At 54.9% G+C, this 17138-nt stretch overlaps 2 protein-coding genes and 1 long non-coding RNA gene across 6 annotated transcripts; 2 read left to right on the forward strand and 1 right to left on the reverse strand.

Annotated features, from left to right (window-relative positions):
- Positions 1 to 358: 358 nt before the first annotated feature.
- On the forward strand, positions 359 to 1104 carry LOC120096647 (uncharacterized). The gene is made up of 2 exons (XR_005493386.2): positions 359 to 515; positions 865 to 1104. It is a non-coding gene; the product is annotated as an uncharacterized LOC120096647 (long non-coding RNA).
- Positions 1105 to 10044: 8940 nt separating this feature from the next.
- Positions 10045 to 11423, forward strand: Rasl10a (RAS-like, family 10, member A). The gene is made up of 3 exons (NM_001108862.1): positions 10045 to 10305; positions 10483 to 10607; positions 10836 to 11423. The coding sequence occupies exons 1-2, from the start codon at positions 10214 to 10216 to the stop codon at positions 10574 to 10576; spliced, it is 186 nt and encodes a 61-aa protein (NP_001102332.1). The 5' UTR covers positions 10045 to 10213; the 3' UTR covers positions 10577 to 10607; positions 10836 to 11423.
- Gas2l1 (growth arrest-specific 2 like 1) lies at positions 10302 to 16418 on the reverse strand. 4 transcript variants are annotated; one of them, NM_001401406.1, is made up of 6 exons: positions 16318 to 16418; positions 14941 to 15593; positions 13637 to 13744; positions 13459 to 13555; positions 13199 to 13370; positions 10302 to 12865 (listed from the first exon to the last, which is right to left on the reverse strand). In NM_001401406.1, the coding sequence occupies exons 2-6, from the start codon at positions 15571 to 15573 to the stop codon at positions 11839 to 11841; spliced, it is 2037 nt and encodes a 678-aa protein (NP_001388335.1). In that variant the 5' UTR covers positions 15574 to 15593; positions 16318 to 16418; the 3' UTR covers positions 10302 to 11838. The 4 variants fall into 4 exon arrangements, with proteins under 4 accessions (NP_001388335.1, XP_038948144.1, XP_063129461.1 ...); XM_039092216.2 differs by lacking the exons at positions 14941 to 15593; positions 16318 to 16418 and having other exon boundaries at positions 13199 to 13326; XM_063273391.1 differs by lacking the exons at positions 13199 to 13370; positions 16318 to 16418 and having other exon boundaries at positions 11423 to 12865; positions 14941 to 15573.
- Between the last annotated feature and the right edge of the window lie 720 nt (positions 16419 to 17138).

The raw sequence follows: 17138 nt of genomic DNA on the forward strand, positions 1-17138 counted from the left end.
ATTATAGTTTCTTCCAGGAGTAGAATACTCGCATCTCCAAGCAAACCCTGAAGAACCAGCTAACGAGTGGCCACATCTGAGCATGCTGGCACGTTGTCGCCATGATTTATTTTCTCTGTTTCTTATGCTGGGATTTGAAGTCAGGACCTCTGTGTTAGGCTAGGTTGCACTCCTCCACGGAGTAAATCCTTATCTCTACTGCTACTGATTGGATAGTAATGTCTGAGCTCGTTCCCTGCTACTGATTGGATAGTAATGTCTGAGCTCGTTCCCTGCTACTGATTGGATAGTAATGTCTGAGCTCGTTCCCTGCTACTGATTGGATAGTAATGTCTGAGCTCGTTCCCTGCTACTGATTGGATAGTAATGTCTGAGCTCGTTCCCTGTGCATGCACATGGATCCACCTCGGGGTTTTGAGGCTAGTCCCTGTCTGCGAATGAACTTGTCTTCTGAGTCCCAGGGATGTTATAGCCACTCCCTGCCACACGCTCCCAGGACCACTGGGACAGAGCTGGTATGGGCTTTCACTCCAGGTGTCTGCAGTAGAGGGGGAGAAGGAAGAAGTTTACATCTGAGATTCTGACTGGGGGAGGGGAGGGCTAAGTGAACTAGTGCACTGGGACCCAACAACCTGGGTTTCATACAGCACTGAAAACAAAACAAAACAAAACAAAACAAAACAAAACAAAACAAAACAAAAACATTACTCTCTCCAATGGAAGGAGCCAATTTGGTTATCTAGTATCTAATATTTTTTCTTTCTTTCTTTTTCTCTCTCTTTCTTTCTCTTTCTTTCTCTCTCTCTCTTTTCTTTTCTTTTCTTTTTTTTTCTTGTCTTGTCTTGTCTTGTCTTTTCTTTCAAGGGTCTCACTACATAGTCCTGGCTGTCCTGGAATTCATTATGTAGACCAGGACTGCAGACTTCAACTCAAGACCTGCCAGTCTTCGCCTTCCTGGTGCTGGGATTAAGGCGTGCACCACCACACATGGCTTTCTTTCCTCTTTTTGAGACAGAGTCTCGCCGAGTATCCCTGGATAGACTGGAACTTTCTATGCAGACCAGACTGCCTTCCAAATGCTAGGATTAAAGGAATGCCCCACCAGCCTGGCTTGATTTTTCTGGTTTGTGTACAAATGGTGCTGCTAAAGTTCCCCAGGGAGGGAAGGGAAAGAACATCTACTACTCTGTCTGCCATTGTCCCAAGACAAACCAAGTGAGTTGCAAAGCCACCTAAATTCGACCTGGGGAATCAGTAAATACATTTACCGGGTTAATTTGTGTTAATTTACAGAGCATAGGTGATGGGTTACGCTCAGGGGTGTGGGGTGCTCCTCACAAAGCCACACTGGAGGTCTTCACTTTCCCACGGCACAGCTGCGGGGATGGAGACCTCCCCCAGCTCCTCCACCTTCGCTAGCCCTCCACTGCGATGAAGGCGGCCGTTGCCCAGGACTATTGGAGAGAGGTCAGGACCCGCCCTTCCTATGGGAGGGATGGAAACAGCACCGTTGGCCGGATGATTCTTTTGCAAGCGCACAGCGATCTTCCCAGGTGGAGGGTGCTCTGCTCAGGGCAGTCACCGACTACAAACGGGACGCACCATTATTCCACACTGTACTAAACCCGTCTTCCCGTTACCAATACATTACAGAGGCATCCCGTCCTTCTCCAGATGGACGGTGCAGTACTCCACCTGAGAAGAGACCAGTTAGCACCAACCTTACGCAATTCGAGTTGAATTGTCCTGGGTGTCACCAGTGCAACTGTATTAGGGGTTTCTAGAGAAACATTTGATAGAATTAATACATAGTGAAAGGGTTTAGAGGGCTGGGGAGATGGCTTAGCAGTTAAGAGCACTGACTGCTCTTCTAGAGGTTCTGAGTTCAATTCCCAGCAACCACATGGTGGCTCACAACCATCTGTAATGGGATCTGATGCCCTCTTCTGGTGTGTCTGAAGACAGCTACAGCGTACTATAGACACAAAATAAATATTTACAAAAAAAAGGGTTTAGAACCAGGCGTGATGGCTTATGGCTTTAGTTCCAACACTTGGGAGTTCAAGGCCACCCTGGTCTACATAGTGAGTTCCAGGACAGCCAGGGATTTAGGGATGGGGCTGAAGAGATGGCTCGGTGGTTATGAGCACAGCTGGCTGCTCTTCCAGAGGACCCAGGTTTAGTTCCTAGCACCCACATAGAGGCTCACAACCGTTTGTAACTCCAGTTCCAGGGAACCTGACACCTTCACACAGACATGCATGCAGATAAAACACCAATGCACATAAAATAAAATTCAATACATTTTAAAAAGTGATGTTTAAAAAAGGATTTAGGGGCTGGAGAGGTGGCTCAGTTAAAAGCACTGGCTGTTCTTGCAGAGGACCTGGGCTCGATTCCCAGCACCCAGCTCACTACGAGATCTGTGAGTATAGGTCCAGGGGACCTGATGCCCTCTTCTGATCTCTGTGGTCACCAGGGACCGATGTGGTGCACAAATGAAACACCCACACACATAAACGAATGTTGAGCAGTCCAACATAGTGACAAAGGCCTAGAAGATTCCTGGAGAGACTAACTAGTCTTCAGTGCACATTAGAAAACCAAGGAAAATGGGTTCTGACGGCGGCAAAGGATAGCTGCCTCCAAACTCACCAGCTAGAGACAAGGCGAGCAGGGCAAAACACAAAAGCTCCCATCCCCAGCCTCTTTGTAGCTCAGCCCTGCTGGAATGTGCTGCCTCCATTTAGGGTAGGCCTTCCTTCTCAGCGCAGTCAATTTAGTCACGGAAACCCTCACAGCTGTGCCCTGACGTTTGCCTCTCAGTTGATTCCAGATCCAGTCGAACTGCCACATCTGAAGAGAGCACCACAGGTAGCTAAAACTCGGAAGACAGGAACTGCCTGGCCATAGGACTTCACACATCCTTGCAACAGTGTATTCCAAACTGGCAGGTGAAGAAGTCTTCTTGCTGTGTTTTCATTTAATTACTTAAATGATTTGAGTGACTCTTTTTATTATTATGTTTGTGTGCTGTGGCGCCAGCTGCTTTTCCCTTCATCCACCACACACAGGGGTGGACTCAGGTCCTCAGGCTTGGAGCTCATGCCTTTACCTTTGACCTGAGAACCTCCCAGGCCTCCCCACCCGGGTCAGGGAGACAGGGTCTCATATAGTTGAGGCTAGCCTCAAAATCACTATGTAGCTGAGGATACACCTGTACTTCTGATCCTCCTGCCTCCACATGCCAAGTGCCAAGACGCTGGGTACAGGCTACCCCAACCTGTAATACTGGGTTTAAAAACATTTTTAGACTTACTCATTTTACTTTATGTGTACAAGCGTTTTGCTCGCATGTTAAGTGTATGTGCACCATGTGGGTACTGTGGAGGCCCCAAGAGGATGCCGGGTTCCTGGGAACTGGAGTTACAGATGGTTGTGTGGGTGCTGGGAACTGAAACGGGATCTCCTGCAAGAACAAGTGCTCTTCACCGCTGAGCCGTCTCTCCAGCCTCACGACTGTATTTTAAGTGGGCCTATATTCAGTATTTCTGGGCAACTGCTCTTTTCTAGGGAGCTATTTTTATACTTTTTACCCTTTGTCGATTACTTTCTGTTCATCTGTCTACATTTCTCCTCATTTTGTATGTCCTTCCTCTTCTATGTCAATAGTGTGTTTTCTTTCTTCCCTTTTCCTTGTTTGTGTGGGTGTGTGTCCCCGCTCGTGCTCAGGGAGGCCAGAAGAAGGTGTTGGATTCCCTGGAACTGGAGGTCCAGGAGCTTGCGAGCTGCCGCAGTGGGTGCTGGGAACGTTGTTTGTCTCCTCTGCAGGAGCAGCCAGCGCTCTCAGCACTGGCTTTTATGTAACTTTTTTGTATCTCTTTCTAGTACTTGTCTGCTGTGAGCCTTTGCATTCCCCTCCGGCTCCATCTGGCTGTGTGTAGGAATGAGGTAGGAATCCAACTTGCCCTCCCCCTCATGGCTCCCCAGGCGCCTCTCCACCACATACTGAGTATCCATCCCTCATCACAGATCTGACATGCATTTTCATCCTATACCGAACTTCCGCATGCACTCAGTGTCTCTCCAGCCTGCCCCAGGAAGCTTCGCCACTTGTGTTCTGCCTTTTTCAAAATGTGTCCGGACAGAGGATCCCTAAATCCCAGAATTCAGGAGGTGGAGCCAGGCAGACCTTTGAGTTCCAGACCAACCTGGTCTACGGAGCTAATTCCAGGACAGCTAGGACTACACAGAGAAACCCTGTCTTAAAAAAACACCCCCCTAAAAATACCCCAAAAAACAAACAAAAAACCCAAACCAAAAAGCAACAAACAAAAGCAACACACACACACACACACACACACACACACACCACACACACCACACACACCACACACCACACACACCACACCACACACACACACACCACACCACACACACACACACACACACACGCACACAGACACACACACACACACCACACACACACACACACACCACACCACAGACACACACCACACCACACACACACACGCACACACACCACAACACACACACCACACACAAACACACACACACACCACACACACACACACACCACACACACACACACACCACACACACACACACACACACACACACCACACACAAACACACAGCACCCTCTATGTCTCACATGACATTCAGAATTAGTTAATGTTTTTTTTTTTGGGGGGGGAGTGTTTTTATTTGGACTTTGTCAGCTGTTTCTATTGTTTAGAGAGTTGACTCTCTTATAATGATCCCAGTTAACATGGAGGAGCCGGGCAGGAAGGGCCTGACCAGCCTGTGCCAGGCCCTAGTGATTCCCAACACCACACACACACACACACACACACACACACACACACACACACACACACACGGTTTTAGGCAAAGTCTCGCTCTGTACACCAGGCTGACCTGGAACTCACAGAGATCCACCTTCCTCTGCCTTGAGAGCTGGGACGTATTTGGTTGCACACATAGTTTTTTCAAATTAAAAATAATAAGAATATTTTTGTAAAGAATCGTTTAGAAAATGGTAGAGGAGGCTATCCAACATCCTCCTCTGGATGTCTTCCACACACATGTGGGACGCCCACACAAGCATGCACGTGTGCATGTGCAGTACTCACACAACACAGCACACACACACACATAAGTAAATAAACCAATAAGTGTAAATGTGCTTGGTAAGGCCAGATGTAGTGACACATGCTGGTTATTCCTGGATTCAGATGGCAAGATGATTCCACAAGTTCAAGGCTAGCCTGGTCTACATAATGAGCTCCAGGCCAGCCAAGGTCAAGACTGTCCCAAAAGGGAAGAGAAAAATGCTTCTTAGACATTTGGTAGACTTTATTTTTTTTTCTTTTTTTCGGAGCTGGGGACCAAACCCAGGGCCCTAGCAAGCACTCTACCACTGAGCTAAATCCCCAACCCTTCTTAGACATTTGGCACATGCATTTAATTGCAGTTTCAGGAGGCTGAGACAAGAGGATCACGAGTTTGAGGTTGAGGGCTAGATGACACTTGGGCTCAAATAAACCAACAAAATAATACATAAATAAAATCTATTTAATCATTTCTTCCACACTGGGGATTAAACACGAACCTTGTGCCTGCCCTGATTCTTCTTCTTTCCTGTATTTCTTCCCTACCCCCACCTCTCTGAGACCGCTTTCTCCACACATCCAGGCTGGCCGGAACTGAAATTCCTCTTCTTTCTGCCTCCTCGGTGCAGGCAGGGGTTAAGGCCTGAGTCACCATCATGCCCAGCTTCCTTCTGAGTTTTTTCTTTCTCTTTCAGACCTAGGGGCGAAGCAGGGCCCTTGCTAGGCAAGGGCTGTGGACCGAGCCGTCAATCATCTTTATGGGTTGTGATTAGGGATCAGTTTTTCTGCTTATTTTGGTTGTGTGTGTGTGTATGTACATGTTCATATGTGTGTGTGTGTGTGTGTGTGTGTGTGCACCTGTGGGTAAGCATGCACTGTTCTGACTGAGCCATCTTCCTGGCTGCCCGTGCTTTGGAGACAAGGTCTTACTACAGCCCTCAAGCTCATGATCGCCTTTTAGCCTGCCGTGTGTGGTTACCGGCTCGCCACTGTACCCAGCCTTCATCTGGTTCTCCAGTCTCCACCCACGGGAGGCAAATCTCTCACTACCCTGCCCTTGTATCAGTGCTGAGGCTGGGCCGGCTTCAGCCAGCAGCAGCCCTTTCCGGTCCTGCCCCGTCCTTCTGACACACCATCCTTGTGCTAATTTATTTGTTTTGGCATCTCCCTTTTATCCTGGCTGCCTCGGCTGTTCTGACTTGTGTTTGTCCTGCCCCAACCTTACAGCTGGCGATTTCTCAAAGAGTCGGTTCCTGTCATTGAACACAGAGTCCCAATCTGAGACCTAGGTCTGAATGTGTTTGCTACTATTCAGGGGTGTCACTGGTCCTCACGGCTGACAGGACGAGGACACGTGTGCCTGCCTACCTCGTACACACATGTCCACCGTCCTGTTTCCACGTTTGCATATAAAATGGAATTCTTTTCTCAGTACAGATTTTCTGTCCCCGGCCTCCTTCTTTTCCTCTTCGTGTTATCTCATTGTGTCCCACTTCATAGCTACTCCTTATTTAATTAGTATTTAATAGCTCGTTTTCTTATGTGTTTATTTTGAGATAGGGCCTTGCTCTGCCGTCACCGTCCCTCTTACCATCCTTTATATAGAGGTGGAAGCCATGGCTCTGAGAGGCCAGCAGTTTGCATAGATAACCTAGCTCAGGAGGAAGGTTCCAACCTCCAAGGCCTTGTCGGCGCCTGATGTCGGTGGGATCCCATGTTCCCTCAGGAAGCTGCCCGGACACCATGGATGTGGTCAGAGTGATGACAACCTTGTGCCGTGTGTCTGAGCAGTAGAGGATTCCTATTTAGACCTCAGGGAGGTGACTAAGTATTGGGACAACTGGTGTGGTGATTACAAGACAGACATGGATGTGGCCTCGGAGAGCCCAGGGTGAAAAGCCCCCACAGCTCACGAAGTGCTGAGTCCCAGTGAAGGGCTGCCGGGCCAGTCAGGAAGAAGCCAGGTCGGTAGGGTAGATCTGAAGAAGATACCTCACTTATGAAGATGGAGAGTGATCTTCATTCACGTGGCTGCCTGAGAGGAGAGGGCGGCAGCAGCCTGCTCCTCAGCCGGGAGCCTGTTCAGCTGCCTCCCAGCCTTCTTCTCAGGGCTTAGCTTAGGCAGTGTGTCCTCAGACCCTTCTCTGCAGCCCAGCAGAGCCTCTAACAACCCCCCCCCCCCACACACACACACCATACCTCCTGCCGGTCTGAAGTGGCAAACCACTCCAGCTTCCTCTTCCTGCTTCTTTGTGTTTATTTTCCTCCAAGGCCCAGCAGCAGGAGTAGACTTGAGGACACTCAGGCAAAATCACTGTAGCCCGCAGCGCCCAGATGGGCAGGTGGCCCCGCCCACGGCTAGGCTACACCAGCCTGGGTAAGTGGGAACTGTGCTGGTAACTGTGGTGTGCAAGTTTCCCGGGAAAGTGCAGAGATGTGTGGAACCCTGGGATGCCCCAGGGATGACATCTTCCCCAGCACGTGAGACAGAGCCAGGCATCCTGCTGCACACGTGTAATCCCAGCACTCGAAAGACTGGTGCAGGAGGATTAAAACTTTGAGGTCAGCCAGGCATACCAAAGGAGACTGTTCAAAAACAACACAGACACTCACTTGGGCCCAGAGGTGCCCCACCCACAATGCTTCTTGCAACTCCCAAGAAAGCCCAGCTAGGAAAGGAAACCTCGGAGAACTCTGGAGCTGGGCCTAAGAGCACACACAGCCCTAGTGGAAGAGCAGCCAGGCAGGTGCCTGCCTTTCTCCCTGCAGTGAGGTTAAGGGAAGGGGCTGAGTTTATCCACTCCCTTCTGCTTCTTGAAGCCAAAAGCAGCTCACAAACCTGTAAATGGTTCCAGAAGCCTGGAGACCTGTAAATGGAAAGGAAGGCATTCTTGGGGAAGCTCGGCAAGAGGGGGAAGAAAAAAGAAAAGAAAAGAGAAAGCCTGCTGTTGCTCCTCTGGATTTAAAGACCTAGAATATCCCTAGTTGCTGACAGGGGATTGGGGGGTGGAGGATGAAGTCAGACCAGGTCCTAAGTCCACCTTGGGAAGAGGAAGAGAACCCAGGGGTAAGGAATCCCTGCCAGCTGCTGTCACCGGTTCCCCGTGGGAGGGCATACCTCCTCCCCCCTTCTCGAGCTAGTGTCTCCAGCCTTTTCTTCCACTCAATTCCCTGGCAGGTAGACATACTGCCGATGCCTTTAGAGGCCTGGATCTAAGTCTTTCTAGAGCCTTCCTTCCTAAGGGGGAGGAGACGTTTCTTCTTTTTCCTTTTGAATCCATTTCAGCATTCTGGCCATTCGTTGAGTGAGTGAGTCTTGTTCAAGGCCAGGTGTCTGCATTTAGGGTCCGGCCACTCCTAAGGGCAGAGGCCTGGGAGCACCTCCCGTGTGTGGAGACCGGAGAACCAGATGAAGGCTGGGCAAACCTAGACTACCCAAACTGTCAAAGCAGCTTCCGACCTTGTCCAGGGAGGAGGGCACAGTGCATCTCTGTGAAGGACTCTTTCTTCCCCTCCAACCTGTTGAGGCAGTGATTGGGGGCTGAGCTGCTGAGCAGACATGTGCTGGCCTCAAACCTTTGTCTCCACTCCCAACCCCCTCCAGGCTGGTCCTTTGAAACAGTGTTCATCTGGTCATTTGTCCTTGTAGGTGTAAAGAAAGTGGCCAGCAGGCCCAGGCCAGAGTCCCACTGCCTTTTGCACTTTGAGATACCTCTCCCCGGCCTCAGTTTCTTCCTCCTTAATCCAAGAATACCAGGTTGAGGCTGCGGTTCAAAGACTGACGCAGGGCAAAGTCCAGAAAAGGATCTGATGCCTAGGGTCTCACAAAACAGGGGGAGGAAGCCTTGAAGCCTTGAAGCCTTCGGCCTTTGGTGGACACCGCGATGCAGACAATGCGACGATTGGCCCAAGGTCATTCAGCCCAGGACTGGGTCTGACCCCAAGTGGCCTGATTCTATGAGCCGGGGCTTGGTCCCCAGCCAGGTTGCAGCCAGTGGTGTTGGAGGAGCAGGGAGGAGGCGCACAGAGGCTTCTGTTTTGGAAAGGTTGAGAGGAGCAGACTGCCACCTGGGGAACTAGGCTCTAACAAGGCGACCCGCCTGGCAGTCACTGAGCCGCGACCCTCCCCGGGAGGGGCGGGGCGGGCAGTTACCTCATCGCCGCCTCCCGGAGGCCCTGCTCGCTGGCTCGCCCGCGCGGCCGACTGGGGCGGCGGCTCCCGGCGCCGGAGCGAGAAGGGGACGGAGCTGCGGGCGGGGGCTGGTCTGCACCGCGCCGAGTGCGCTCTCCTCGCGGAGCTGCGGGTGCTTCGATCCTCGGGCCTGGCCTCTTGTGACTCAGGTGCTGTAGGAGGCGGCGAGATACGGGTGCCTCGGGCAGGGCGAGCAAGGCGCAGTACGGGCTCATGAAGCTCCCCCGTGCGGGGCGCGGGAGCGCGGGCCAGCCATGGGCGGCAGCCTGCGGGTGGCTGTTCTGGGTGCTCCGGGAGTGGGCAAGACCGCCATCATCCGCCAGTTCCTGTTTGGTGACTATCCCGAGCGCCACCGACCCACGGACAGTCCCCGACTCTACCGGCCGGCGGTGCTGCTCGACGGCGCCGTCTACGATCTGAGTATCCGTGATGGTGACTTCGCTGGACCCGACTCGAGTCCCAGAAGTCTTGAGGTAGCCGTTCGAGGGGCCAGGGGCGTGTGTACACTTGGTGCCCACGTGCGTGTCCACGTGTCCTGACCTAGGCCGCCGGAGCCGGTTCTGGGATTGAAGTGTGTGTCTTAAGTATTTTGCATGCGAGCTTCCAGCGCAAGCCTGGAGATAGATGCCCTGTGGCTGTTTCTTGTCTTCCTTGCCTGCCTAGGCTGCTGTCTGGGTCAGTGTGTGGCACGGCACTGCTTGAGTTGAGCCGCGCCGCCGCGACAGACTGGACCAGAATCAGGAATATCCTTTCTAGAGGGGGCCACTGCACCCTCAGACTCCCAGTCTTTGGCGCTGGATGCATTTCAGGGCTTCCCACAGGAGCTGGCATTTGAGCAGCACCTGGGAGGCTAAGTGAAGTTTCGGTAAAAGAAGCTGTAAGAATAATGCATGGGGGAAAGAGCAGCAGGCGTTTAGGCCAGAGGGCTTTACCCGTACAGCTGCACTGGGAATTAGAGGCAGTAGGAGCATACGTTGGGTGGATAGTAGTTTAATTAGAGGCCCAGTAAGTAGGGGAGTTAAGGACTGACAAGATCCAGACAGGGCTGGGAAATCTGGCCTGTGGGAGGGTGCGTCCTGAGTGTTGTTGGTAGGTGATGGGGAAGGATGAACTGGAGTAGGAGGGTCTGCTGTAAGCCCCAGCCTCTACCCTTAGGAGTGGCCGGACCCTAAAGACTGGAGCTTGCAGGACACGGATGCCTTTGTGCTGGTCTACGACATCTGCAGCCCGGACAGTTTCGATTATGTGAAAGCCCTGAGGCAACGCATAGCAGAAAACAGGTGAGGGCTTGACTGGAGGTGGAGGTCTTGCCAGGGGAGCGGGTATAGTCTGGTTGTTTCTGGAGCATACTTTGTGCCCACTTGAGGGTCTCTTGCTGTATGAGGTATGCAGCACACCAGGGAGTCTCAGGCCCTAGGAGGGTCCCGCCTTCACTTGTACACATTGGGTGGGTTCCTCTGGCCATGGAGTCTCCAGCACTGCGTCTCTCATCTCCATCGGGCCTCCAGGCCGGCGGGAGCGCCAGAGGCACCCATCCTGGTGGTGGGCAACAAGCGGGACCGTCAGCGGCTGCGCTTCGGACCTCGTCGTGCACTGGCCACTCTAGTTCGAAGGGGCTGGCGCTGTGGCTACCTCGAGTGCTCAGCCAAATACAATTGGCACGTGCTGCGTCTCTTCCGAGAGCTTCTACGTTGTGCTTTGGTGCGCACACGTCCTGCACATCCCGCTCTGCGTCTGCAGGGGGCGCTGCACCCAGCGCGCTGCAGCCTCATGTGATCAGATTGAACAGGGAAATTTCATGAAAGCAGGCTCCCACCCAGACTCCTGGCCAACGGGCTTTTCTTTGATCTTGATTGGACCCAGCCAACTCCCAATCATTGGACAAGATCAGTTTTTTTCTAAGACCTTATTGGGTTACAATCACAGCTGGAAAGGACTTGAATATGAATGCGATCAGAAGTATTCATACAGCTTCTAGCACTCATATTGAACTACATAGACCCACCTGCCTCTACCTCTCCACTGCTAGACTGGCTACTGGAGACACTTTTTAAAGTCACGCCTTAGCAGGCAATAAAAACAAAAGCAAAAAATGTAAGCGCACAATGTAAGGGTTTCTTGTTCTGGAATAGACAGGTCCAGAGCATTGAGGTCTGGTCTCCAGGCAGTTCACTCTAGAATCCCAACATATAATGAAGGCTCGGTCCCCAAAAACCAGGAGCTGGAGCAATACTTTACTGTCAGAGGTTCTGCTTACTGGACCACAGGTCCTCTGGACACCGGGCTAGCCCGGTCTCCTCTAAGGCATTCAATAATATTAGTAATTAAATAGCAATGCTCATCCCCCGAACCGGAATGTACAACAGGTGTCCCATTGTGCCATGTGGTCCCGTGGGGTCTGGTCCCATGAGGTCTGGTGCTCAAGAGATGGAAGGGGAGTCCCTGATGCAAAGGATAGGTTAAGGCCACAAAGAAAATGGAATGGGGTGTGGGTGCAGTGGAGCCGGTCCATCACATTGAAGAATCTGGCTCGGTCCTTGGGGTGACCGAATGCAGGGCATGCCAAGCCCCAAGCTCTGTGGGTCCCGATGGGCGGCGGGGTCCCCGAGGTGTGGGTATGCGTGAGGGTTTACGGTCTGGTTGTGTGTCCATCCGCCCCCTTGCCCAGGTCAGAGAGGGCTCTGGGCCAGCCAAAGAACTCCTGGCTGCATCCAGTGTCCTTCCTACAGCAAGGCAGGGGCTGCCCTCATCGGAAGAGCTGGACAGAGCTTGGCTGCGGGGCGCAGGCAGCCCATTGGCTGTGCGACCTGATTCCCTGGGTTGGCCACATTTGCCACCCAGAACACTGAGTGATGAAGATGAGGAGCTGGATGAACAGTAAGCAGAGTCCGGAGCTGGATGGTCAGGGGCTGATCCCATGAGGGTATGGCTGGCAGCAGCCTCCAAGGCGCGGGCATTGGCCAAGAATTCCTCTTCCAGGCGCCTGAACAGCTGCTGCTCCTGCTGTGGGTCAAGCTGCAGGGGCGTGCGGAAGATGCTGGCGGGTGTGGCAGCTAGCTCTGGGCCTGGGCTGGGGCCCCTGGAAGGCCTGGGTGCTGCAGGACTGCGGGCACGCGGAGTCTGCGGGGTACTCCTTCCAGAACCCCCTGATCCCCCGCCACCCCTGCCCCGGGCCACCCACGAGTGCTGGCCGTCTCGGTCCCTGCGCACCACCAGTACCGCCTGTTCCTCGCGGTTCTGGCTGCGGGTGCGCCGTGCGGGGCTGGAGGCCGACAGCTGAGCGCCTCGGCCTCCTGGGGCCATGCGAGGCCGTCCCCGGTCCAGCCGGTCTCGAGACTGGCTGCGAGGGGTGGGCGGCCGTCTCGGGGAGGCCGTTAGACCGGAGGTCAGCCGGTGGTTAGGCCGCTCCCTCCGGGAGCCAGTGGCTGAATCGTCGCTGCGGGCACCCATGGGGCCGCTCTGTGCTGAGGAGGCTGAGGAGTCACTGTCCCCGGAGTAGCGGCGGGAGCGGGGGAGGGGGGGCAGCTGGTCGCGGGGCCTGAGGTGGGGTGCGAGAGAGACGTGTATCACCGGCGCGGGTGGAGCGAGCTGGTGAGGCTTGGGCGCAGCCAGGGGACTTCCAGGCACAAGTGAGCGTCCAGGCTGAGACCGCGACTTCCCGCCCTCGGCTTCCGAAGCCTGGGTTGGACCAGCCACCGCCCGGAGCCCGCCCCAGCTGTGTTGTTGGTTTGTCTGGGTTGCCATGGAGATGGAAAGTTGGTCCCGCCCCCACGCACGGGAACTTTTCCCAGGGTGTGAGTCATGGCGCCCAGGCGGACGCCCCACCCCCACCAGCCCTGGTAGCTCCGGAGGTGGTCCTCCAGCCTCTCACCTGAGTGGGGTCTCAGGCCCCTCCTTTGTGCTTCGCAGGCTGATGGGAGTTACTTCGGGCCGGGAGCTCCGGCGCTCACTTCCAGGGACTGGGCTACCGGGGCGGGGACTAGGAGTGGGTGATCCCCTCTGCGGAGAGAAAGTCCCGGTTCTCTGCTGGGGCAGCCGGTGGGCTGTGGGAATGGATACAGCAAGTGAGGGGCAATACCTTAGGAACCAGCCCCTTTCTGCTGGCGGCCCACACTCCCAGCAGGCACTTACTGGAAGAAGTGCAGCGGCAAGGGTCATGCTTGTCTAGGTAGTGCTCCAGTGTGTCCCAGCCGCCGCCCACTCGCACCATCACGTGGTTCCTCAGCACCTGCAGGCCGGAGGGCAGGTCACTGTGGGCCTACTAGCCCACCCCTGAGGGGCTGGACTGGGCTTTTCCTCCCCCACTTACCCTCACAAAGATGAGCAAGCTGGAGTCTCCCACTCGGTACTTCCCCTCGGAGACCTTGATCATGGGAAACTGGTCTGGGCAGGTGCACTTGCCCAGGATCTCCCTTACCTGAAGCCAGAGAAGAGGAGGCTGATGAAGGTCAAGGATCAAGTCCCTCTGGGGTTTAACTAGCAGTTACAGGGCAGGAGGAAGTGCCTATTCCGTCCTACACAGGGCCTTCTGCCTGATCACAGTGGGTGGGGGCTCTCCAATGAGAGAAGAAGCCAGGGGCTGTATCACTGAAAGGCCTTAGGCCCGCTAGAGCCCTGGAGCCGTCCATAACTCCTTCACACTGGTGAGTCCACAGCCTGGTCAGGCAGGTTGGGGATGAGTGCAGGGAGCCATCCTCACAGCTGCACATCCCAATCAGACACACACACACTAACGGGCACAACGCCCCGCCCCAGCATGCTTCTGCATACATGTCGATGGAAGCAGGAGATGCCAGGCTATGTGGGAAGCCTACTCTCCTCCCTACCCATAGCAGCCCGGTGCCAGAGGGAATGGGCACGGGTGTTGGGGGGGAGGCCCTTGGGTGATCCAGACCCAGGCTGGGGAGTGGGTGGTGACCGGGCCCACAACCATCAGGCGCCTGACTCTTGGGGAGGCATATCATAGCCCTAAGCTCCTGATAAGAAAGAAACTCTCGGCCTAGTTGCGGGGGCGGCAGGGACACCTAGGTCTTGGGACAGACAGAGGGAGCTGGAGGCCTGTACCTCCTATGCTCCCAAGAGCACTTCCTGTTCCCAGTAACTGGTGGTGGGGCTAGGTTTTCTCCATCAGCGCACCGGGGTGCTGTCTTCCCAGACACGGTGCACCAGGCTTCTTGCTGACAACTTTCTACATGTAGCCTCAACCCGGGGTAGCAGCCACTCAGCCCCAGGTCTGAGGCTGCCAATGCATGTTGTCCCTAGCACCCGTGTGCCAGAAGGTCCCCAAGTCACAGTCCTCCAAGTAGGACTGCACTGAACTCTGTTGCTGTTCATTCAATACTAAAAGTGGAGCTCACGCCAGAAGCTAGGGTTTCATCTGCCTCGGGGCCACCTGAGCTGCGTGGCCTCAGCACCCCCGCCTCTCTGGGCTCATATATTTGTGGCCAGGAAGATGCACACTTGGCAGTTAACACATGTAGTACTCTTTTTGTGGGGCAGGCTGCGGAGAGTGGGCTCTGGGAGGCTTAGGGTTAGGTGGCATTAGTTCTGCTACCTGGTCCCCAGATGGGGGGAATGGGCAGGGGTCACCCAGTGTGAAATCAGAAGACTCACCAGCTCGTCCAGGTTTCGAATGTCATTGGGCGTCATGCGGGGTGTGCGGGCAGGTGCCCCTGGTGCAGCAGCGATTTCAGTGACATCCTCTTCAGCAGCAGGGACGCTGGAGGCCTGAGGGGTAGCCCGAAGCTCCCGCTCAATCTCCTGCTCAAACTGTACCAGCCTCGGGGCGAGCAGCCCAAGGCGTGCCCCACGTCGGGCAACCTCCAACAGGCACAGCACCACACTCTTCTCGTTCTTGCGCAGCACCAGGTCCTCTGTCTCAAACATGAGCACTTCAGGCACGCCCAGCTCAGCCCGGCACCAGCCGATGAAAGAGGCCACGTTGTCTCGGGCCATGAAGGAGCCAGGCGCCACACTGTGTGCCTGGAAGGCCACACCTCGGGTTGGACGGGCAGCAGCCAGAGCCCGGGCAGCCTTGGTGACAGCGTTGGCATGCTGGCACAGGGTTGTACCCGTGGCCAGCCCCGTGAGGAAGCCATCACCACTGCCGGGTAGACCTAGACTATACAAAGCATTGAGCCAATCGGCCAGGTCTTCCTTCATGGCTTCCACATAGGCCTCACTGGATCGGAAGGGTCGCACACTCTTGGCGGCGGAGCCTGCGATGCCCGCCACTGGGTCCGCCATGCCCGGGGCCAGTGGAGTCACTGTGGGGATACAGGTTAGGACTGCTGTGAAGACTCGCAAGGATTCAGAATGGTCCACCAGCCCGCCACTCAGGAAACGCTAAGTTTAAGTGCAGGCTGTGAGAAAACGTAGTACCTCATTGTTCTCACTGTGCCATGACCCGATTTAAAGGACTCAGTAATATTTATACCATCTTAGTGTTTATGTTTGCTGTCTGGCTGGTCGGGAGAGGGTGGCTGGGACAGGTTGGCACCCACAATGAAAAGAGGCCATTTAAAAACGTGAAGACATGTGGGCAGGGAGGGTCAGGAGAGGAGCCTCGCCCAGAACCACAGAGGGACTATTTCTATTGCTCAGCCCACAACCTGCACGAAGTCACCGCCTTTCCTTCTCCCCTCTGCTAAGGGCCGCGCCACAGGCTGAGCAGCGACCGTATCTCCATTCTACAGATGAGGAAACTGAGGTGCAGTAAGGGCAGGCATTCGCTGAAGGTCGCAGAGCAGTGGGTGGAGGATGCGGGTTGCCCAGCCAGGCCGGATTCGTGCTGTAAAAAGCCGCCCGAGCCCGTGCCTGTAAGGCCGGGACTCCGAACCGACCCAGCGAGCCTCCGCAGTGCTCGCGGCCTGGTCCAGAGAGGGTGCGTGCCCAGTCAAGGTCACACAGCCTTGGGAAGCAGAGACCCCGCACCGCCCGGCCCACCTCCGGGCACTCTGGTTAGGGGTCCTGGGGGGTCCCCGCGCTCACCTGGCTCACCCCGCCGCCCCGGGGAGCATCGCCCCGGCGGGGCCGGAGCCGGGCCGCGCCGCCGCACACAGGCGCCGCCCGAGCTCGCTGCTTCCAGGCGTCCGCTCCGCCCCGCCCCCCTGGAATTCGGATCCGGCCAGGAAGGGGCGGGGCCGTGCTCTTAAAGGGGCCGTGCCTTTCTCGGGCCTTAGGCTCCGAGGCGGGCGAAGACGCCCTTCTATCCCTATCCCGCGACCTTTAACTCGGCGTCTGAGTCTTCCCAGGAGGGGTTCAGACCCTTTCAGTTGTCCTTCCTTCGTGACAGTGGCCTTCCCGGAAGCGATAGGGACTGGGGACTGCAGAGTCACCTCCGTCCCGGGGGGACCTCTGCAAGCCAGATAACTGTGTGCTCTTCCTGCAAGGCGGCCCAGGGACTTTAGCTTGATGTACAAGGACCTCGAGGCTCAGAGGTTGGAAGGTGGCTGCGGTTTGGTTAAAAAGAGGGGGCGTGCCAGGGGCAACTACACGCCTTAGGAGGAGCGCGGAAGATCTGGGGAATCCTGCCCCCTACTGTCGCCCGACCGTCCGAGAGAGGAATGAGATGCTGAAGAGACACTGGAATCAGTGGGTGTGTGTGGAAAGACTTAATTTTAACTCAGATCAAGGAAGGCGGCGACAGAGGAAACTGGGAGACATCTAGAGCGAAAGTTTTTCACACTGAGGAAACCTATCTCAAAAATAGGAAAGGAAGAAGGAGAGAAAGAAAACTGGGAACGTTTGCAAGGCTGGAGTGGTAGAAACGTTAGGGTCTTGTGGACTATGCATTGCAAAGGTCATGGAAG

Source organism: Rattus norvegicus, chromosome 14 (genome assembly GCF_036323735.1).
Source record: "Rattus norvegicus strain BN/NHsdMcwi chromosome 14, GRCr8, whole genome shotgun sequence".
Classification (NCBI taxonomy): Eukaryota; Metazoa; Chordata; class Mammalia; order Rodentia; family Muridae; genus Rattus; species Rattus norvegicus.